This window comes from Cucumis melo, chromosome 6 (genome assembly GCF_025177605.1).
Source record: "Cucumis melo cultivar AY chromosome 6, USDA_Cmelo_AY_1.0, whole genome shotgun sequence".
Taxonomy (NCBI): Eukaryota; Viridiplantae; Streptophyta; class Magnoliopsida; order Cucurbitales; family Cucurbitaceae; genus Cucumis; species Cucumis melo.
Genome location: NC_066862.1, coordinates 20,902,039 through 20,909,369, shown reverse-complemented (window position 1 = coordinate 20,909,369; position 7,331 = coordinate 20,902,039). Strand labels below are relative to the sequence as shown.

Sequence of the window (7,331 nt, the reverse complement as noted above, 5' to 3'; positions counted from 1 at the left end):
GTGTGTTATATACTTCATTATTATAATTGGTTTTTTCTGGGGAGTGCCCAATCAAGATTATAAAACATTAAAAAGAAGAAAGAGGTGGAGCATTTTTTTTTCCTTCAAAATCATGGATTTTGGTCTCAGCCAAAATGTCGACCGATTTTCATGAATTTTTGTTTTTCTTTAAAAAAATATTATCATCTACTGAAGAATGAATTGAGAATAAAAGAATATAAAATTTAGAATTAAGGGTCAACGTGGAAAACGTAGAGGTTGTAATAATGATATTAGAAAGAGTAAAACACAAAATATTTTTTTAAGAAAAAAAAAAAAAAAAAAAGAACTGGGGCCGCTTTCATAATTGAAAAAATTAAAATGAGGTATTTTGATGAATTTTGCGTTGACGAAGTGAGTGTATAATAAAGAAAGCCATAAAGGCGCATCACGGCGTAAAAAATATACATCTACCATTTTTCTAATTCCGGCACTGACGACCATCCCGGAGGTAGCAGCCACCGTGCAGCCCTCGAATAATTCCCCATTTTCCAACAAACATCTACTGCCCCACTCTCCTCCTCACTTCGTACTTCCACTTTCCGGACACCTCCTTTAACTTCTCTTTCCCTCTTCTCTTCTTCCCACTCCCTCTCTTTTCCATGGCCGCCACTGGAGCTTGTGTTTTCCATGGCGTTCTCTTCTCGGCTTTCCGTCGGGATAGGACCTCCTTCAATGGAACTTTCAAATCCTCTCCGATTGCGATCCATAATGCTCCCCGATTTGCTGCTGTTCCTACTACTTCCATGGACCAAGTTGCTTCCTCTTCCTCGCCGGAGGAGACTGCTTCAACCTCCTCGGTGGGTGATTTGTTTGGTAATGCCCGGTTTGACAAAACTTACAAATATGCTACAACCGCGATTGTTGGAGTTGGTGCTGAAAACGGAACCCGGTTCAACTCGGGTTCGGAAGATACGGAGGTCCGCCGGAGCTTGAACGACTATTTTGAACAATCGGTTGAATTGATTAGATCGGATAATGGACCTCCTCGCTGGTTCTCGCCGCTGGAGTCCGGTTCTCGGATTGATAATTCTCCATTGCTTCTGTTCTTGCCTGGTTGGTTTTCTTCTCCAGTTTGGATTTTTTTTCACTTTGTAATTTGTATTGCCTTTTTGTCTCGCCCGCCAAATCTACTCTCTGTTCTGCAAATTTTGAAATCGGAAACAACGCATCTTGCTCTGTATTACGCCATTGTCTTTCTTTTTCCGGGTTCTTCTGGCCTTTTCCAATTCGATTCGTGTGCATTTTCGCCTTCATTTATATAATTGGCGTTGACCATTGTTTTATCGCTTTATGATTTGAATCTGTAGGAATTGATGGGGTTGGACTCGGGCTTATCAAGCATCATCAGAGACTGGGGAAGTATGTCGCCTTATATTTGAGTTCGAAATGATTTACAATTGTTCTTCTCTTATCTTCCATTTTGATCAAAATTGGATTTAGTAAGGGCTAACTTTTCAATGATTTGTGTTCCTTCATTCAAGGATTTTCGATGTATGGTGCTTGCATATTCCAGTCAGGGATAGAACGCCATTTACAGGTCATTATCAGCAAGTTTACTTTGTAATTAGGCATTTAAGTTTCTGGTTCGTCATTATAACGTATAAGAAAGATTTTTCTTTTTCCCTGTAAAAAGTACAAGTGGGGCAGGAGAATTTAAGTACGAGATAATCTAAATTAAGTACACTTTACTAATTGAGACCACAATGGTTCTTACCGAGTGATGGATCTATCTATTTAAAGAATAACAATCATCATCCGTTTTGGGAGATGATGATTCTAATTGGGGTCACTTAACTAAATTAAATTTAGCTTACGAAATCTTTATTGGTAATACTGAGTTGTTTTCTGTCATTAAAAGTGAGACTGAGCTGTCGATTCTGCAACATTGGCGGATTAAAATATCATGGAGTCTGAATTATTTAACTCAATGCAGAATTGCTGAAGTTGGTTGAAAAGACAGTAAAAGATGAACATCGTCGTTCACCAAAGAAACCAATATATGTTGCTGGAGAATCTCTTGGAGCATGTCTTGCTCTGTCTGTTGCTGCCCGTAATCCACATATCGACATTATATTGATTTTGTCTAATCCAGGTAGGCTGAATGAACTATTTGTTGAATCTTATTACCTTCAATGATTACATGAGATTTGCCCGTTGTGGACTGATGTTGAACTTTGATTTTATTTCTAAAAAATGCAAGATTGTTACCAAGTTTGATACTCAGCAGACCAAAAAAAAAGAAAAAGTTTTTAAATTGAGCTGCACAAACATTTTGTAATTTTGTGAGGGATGCGTGGGAACGGATGAGTGTACATGGAAGATCAAGATGGTACCAATTTATTGGGGTGAAAATTTGCTCTTTGAAATCTTTGTTTGGTGGGGTTTGATTCATGATACAAATAAACATATTTATTCAATGTGTAAACATTTAGGACTTCAGATAGCATTTTGTGTTATCTCTTCCCTACTGAATATTTATTTTTGTACTTTCCCCTGGCAGCTACTTCTTTCAGCAAGTCACCATTACAACCTGTAGTATCTTTGTTGGAATTCATGCCAGAATCATTGCAAGTTAGCCTCCCTTACATACTGAATTTACTGAAAGGTTTTCTTTCCTTGTGATTCACGTTTTATTTTCTGTACTTATTGGTTCAAATACATGCTTCATTTCCACTAGGTAAGTTTTTTTTTTCTTTGTATGATCATTAGTTGGAGTTTGGATGATTTTATGAAAATTGTACTTCAAAATACCCTTTTCGTGAAACTGATTAAAATAACATTATCGTTAAAGAATAAATTGAAAAGATTGAACTTAATATGATATTTAATTACTGTTTCTCTTTGGATATTTCATTTTTCAATCAAATCATTTCTTATCCAAAAAGAATATCATATTTGATTGCAGTACAAGATTTCAAGTTCAAATCCCTAGATTGTGGCTTTTGGACCTGAAAATGATTATGCTCTTAAGGATCATGTTTATTAATTGGTGATTCATAATCATCTTTTACTTTATTAAGTAAGTGATGGCAGCGTATTTTTTAGGTGATGCTTCTAGGCTGTCATTGGCTGGTGTGGGAGACATATTGCAAAGAATTGTCAGCGAATTATCACAGGATCTTGGTGCTGTATCTTCTAACCTCTCTGTAAGAAGAGCTCTGTAACAACCTGTGCACCCATAATCAAATATTATAAAAGATTATTTCTCAACATAATATCTCCATAAAAACTTATGAAGAATATTTTGTAGCTGGATTTTGTTAACAATGATGCACATGCTAAAGATCAATGTTACAGGTTCTTGCTGATATTTTACCTGTAGAAACACTCATCTGGAAGTTGAATATGCTTAAATCTGCTTCAGCGGATTCCAACTCACGGCTTCATGCCATAAAAGCTCAGACTTTGATACTCTGCAGGTCCATATCTTCTTTCATAATCCTTTTAATCAACAACATTAAAGGGAACTTTTCTATGTATTTAGCCAAGCTTCTAGCAGTCTCCCCCTACTTAAATTGTTCCAACCAAGACAGAAAACCAACGCAAGATTGGTGAACTTTCCATTCTGTTATTAAGCCATCCTTGCTTCACAATTTTTTTTTTTGTGGCTTAGATGTTAAATTTCAACTCTTGCTTAATGCTGGATGAAAGATAGTTCAGTAGCATTGAGGAGTTTTGGATCAGAAATAAATTAACAGCGTACCTTGTCTTCTAAAGATGACGCAAGATGTTTTATCTGACATCCCTAAGCTCACTGACCATCACAATGATATGCGTTTATTCAAATATGGTTGACAGTAGTATTAGTATAATCAAGAATCTTTCTTAGCCTCTGAACAATCTGATGTGGAAAGATGGTCACTATATATCTTCAATCTTGTAGTCATATTTTTTGGGAAGCAACCATAAATTATTTTTGTGATCATGAATTCTTGTCTCAGATTTATAATTTTTTTTGTGATCATTATATATGTTTCTCTTCTCTTAGAGATTTATAATTGTTTATGATCATGAATTATTTTGTCTTTACAGTGGCAGAGATCAGTTGCTACCCAGTATGGAGGAAGGTGGAAGACTTCGTCAGTTTTTGCCAAAATGTGAGATTAGAAGATTTTCCAACAATGGCCATTTCCTTTTCTTGGTAGGAGACCATTTCTCTTTTGTGGAGTAAATGTTAAGTTTCTCATTGTTAGATTATTCTTTTCTTTTTTCTCTTCCAAACGAAAAAACAATCAAAGCCAGTAACGGTCTATTCAAACAAAGATTTTGCATATAAAAACAGTGAAGGATGAGAAGAAACTGTTATTTGTTTCATGTTGAAAAAGATAAAAGAAAAGCCTTTTTTTTCCCTTCTTCGTACAAACACAGCTGGTTCTATTTCATTGAGGTTGTTATCAACTTTGTTTTTCCAATAGTATATGAAATGGCTGGAGTTCCCTGAAATTAATAAATAACATAATTCTGCTATTGAATGCATGGCAGGAGGATGGCCTTGATTTGGCTACTACAATCAGGGGTGCCAGTTTCTATCGTCGTTCACAGTACCTGGACTATGTTTCAGATTTCATCCCACCGTCGCCTGCTGAAGTTAGAAAAATATTTGAGGAGTTTAGGTGATTACACTTTGACACAAACACGTATAAATATTTTTCTGTCAGTTGTTTTCTACTCTTAGTTAATGATGATAGAGCCAGTATATTCATATAGATCACCATCTTGAAGGTACTGGGATGATGTTTCGGAATCTCTATTGATTTATGTTTTTTCAGTGCTTAATTTATGACAATTTTAGTTACCACTAGTCCACTCTTACATAAACAAGTGTTTTTTTGCTATAGTTTGGTTAATTTTGCTACTAGTCCGGTGCTGCTTTCAACTCTAGAAGATGGAAGAATTGTGAGAGGACTCGCAGGTATTCCTGAAGAAGGTCCTGTCCTGTTCGTCGGGTATCATATGCTATTGGGACTCGAATTAGCTCCCATGGTAGGCCAGTTCTTCACAGAAAAGAACATAATTTTACGAGGGATGGCACATCCTTTGATGTTTATCAAAATGAAGGAAGGACGTTTACCGGACTTGGCATCCTATGATTCATTTAGAATGATGGGAGCAGTTCCTGTCACTGCCAAGAACTTCTATAAACTTCTTTCTACAAAGTCTCACGTTTTATTATATCCCGGAGGCATGCGCGAGGCTCTACATCGAAAGGTAAGTTGACTGACAAATTGAAGGCATTAGTCTGCTTTATATATCCCATCACCAGCATGAAAATTTGATTACATTACCTTCTTTTTAGTTGACATGAATTTAATAGCCATAATGAGTTTGTTCAACACAAACACAATACATTCAGTTTATTTATAAATAGTAGGGAAAATCTCTAAGCAGAACTGGGATTTATTCAAGAAGACAATACATGTCTTTTCCTACAAAGGCCCAATTGTCGACTACAAAGTAAGGGGGCTAACCCTCTATTTATTTTCAAATCTTTTTATGCAGGGTGAAGCGTATAAGCTATTCTGGCCTGAGCAATCAGAGTTTATTCGGATGGCTGCTCGGTTTGGAGCGAAAATTGTACCTTTTGGTGTTGTGGGAGAAGATGATATTAGTGAAGTACGTTTCCCTTTCCCCCATAACATACCATTTCATTTGTGGTTAGTGCTAAATTATGTTCTCTTTTGAAAAACTGATTAGTTTTCATCTGTCATCAGGTGGTTTTTGATTATGAAGACCAAATGAAAATTCCACTCTTTAAAAAACAAATAGAGGAACTAACCAGTGAAGCCGTGAGACTGAGGTTCATTTTGTTATCGTCTCAAATGTTATCTATCCGTAAACACTTTATCACTTTTCTTGCTTGGTTAGGTTTCTGAATGGTCTCTCTGTTTTGGCAGGGCTCACATGAATGGCGAGGTTGCAAATCAAGATGTCCACTTCCCTGGAATTATCCCTAAACTTCCTGGAAGATTTTATTACTATTTTGGAAAGCCATTCGAAACTGAAGGTACGTTAACTAGAAAAAATTGTATTCTTCTAATATGTTGTGCTTGGTTAACTAGTGATATAAACTTCAATTGTTATATATATAAAGGGCGGAAAGAGGAATTGCGCAACAGAGAAAAAGCCCACGAACTATATCTTCAAGTAAAGGGCGAGGTAGAGAACTGCCTCGCATACTTAACAAATAAAAGAGAGAGCGATCCTTACAGACAATTATGGCCTCGTCTAGCTTATCAAGCCAAGCATGGTTTTACAGCTGAAGTTCCAACTTTTGAGATATGATTGTTCCATGCAAGAGAAACCGGCAAGAATTATCGGAGGCGATTTGTTTGTTTGTTAGGCCAGTGGCTAATAAGGATGTTGGTGAAAAGCCGACGTTTGTGGCCAATTTGGTGCTTCCCATAGATCATAGGATTTGTTTTCTTTTTCAGGTAAAATCTAACGCATGTCTATTTTTGTGAATTTTCATTGTAATGCCAATTTGTGGGTGTAAATTTTATTCATAAGCTGGGGCGTTTAATGTGGAGACCCTGTATTCATGATCACTCTTGCTTGTATTGCAAAATAATCAGATATCAATGATTCTATCTAAGATTATTTTTTTATTTCTATAAAAAAATATATATATGATATGTTTGGGACTGCTAGAAAAATGCTCAAACTTTTTACTTTCTTTCATAACAACTCAAAAGCCATTTGGAGAAGATTTTTTTTACTGTGATATTGTTATTACTTTCAATAATTGTCAGTCATGTTTAGCTTCTTTGAGAATGGTGTCAAGTTTAAGAAAATTAACAGATTGCATATAAAGAATAATAATAAAAAATTATAGAAATTATATATACAAATACTAGAGTTTTTTTTTTTTTTGTAAACTTTTCGAATTCCTTTCTATTATGTCTCAACTCATAGGCAGCTTTGACACCATGAAAACTTTTTAGACGCATTTGTAGTGCAACGAACTTGGTGGAGATTGGTGTTCAAATTTTTTAGCCAATGAAGATTGCTGAAAATGCAGATACCCAAAAATGGAAATAAAAAAAGGAATAAATAAGAAACTTTCAAGTTAGTATAGCTCAACAAATTTAAGTTTTGAAACAATTTAGTTTTTAACAAGAAAATAAATAGCTTAGGTTAACCTAGAAAGCTCTCTTATTTTTTTTTGGAGTCAACCATAATAATATATAAACTTAAACTTGGGGAGGACATATCTTAATCATTAAACTACGTTCTTATTGGATTTCGTAATGTAATTCACATCTACTTAATATCTTTTTATTAATGGTATT

The 7,331-nt window shown here is 35.3% G+C and overlaps 1 protein-coding gene across 1 annotated transcript; it reads left to right on the top strand.

Moving 5' to 3' along the window:
- Positions 1-399: 399 nt before the first annotated feature.
- On the top strand, positions 400-6,647 carry LOC103491832 (phytyl ester synthase 2, chloroplastic-like). Its single transcript, XM_008451938.3, has 14 exons — positions 400-1,095; positions 1,350-1,401; positions 1,524-1,579; positions 1,976-2,134; positions 2,543-2,647; positions 3,088-3,188; positions 3,340-3,461; positions 4,075-4,183; positions 4,525-4,655; positions 4,881-5,250; positions 5,542-5,655; positions 5,754-5,839; positions 5,937-6,046; positions 6,134-6,647. The coding sequence occupies exons 1-14, from the start codon at positions 642-644 to the stop codon at positions 6,322-6,324; spliced, it is 2,160 nt and encodes a 719-aa protein (XP_008450160.2). The 5' UTR covers positions 400-641; the 3' UTR covers positions 6,325-6,647.
- Positions 6,648-7,331: the final 684 nt, after the last annotated feature.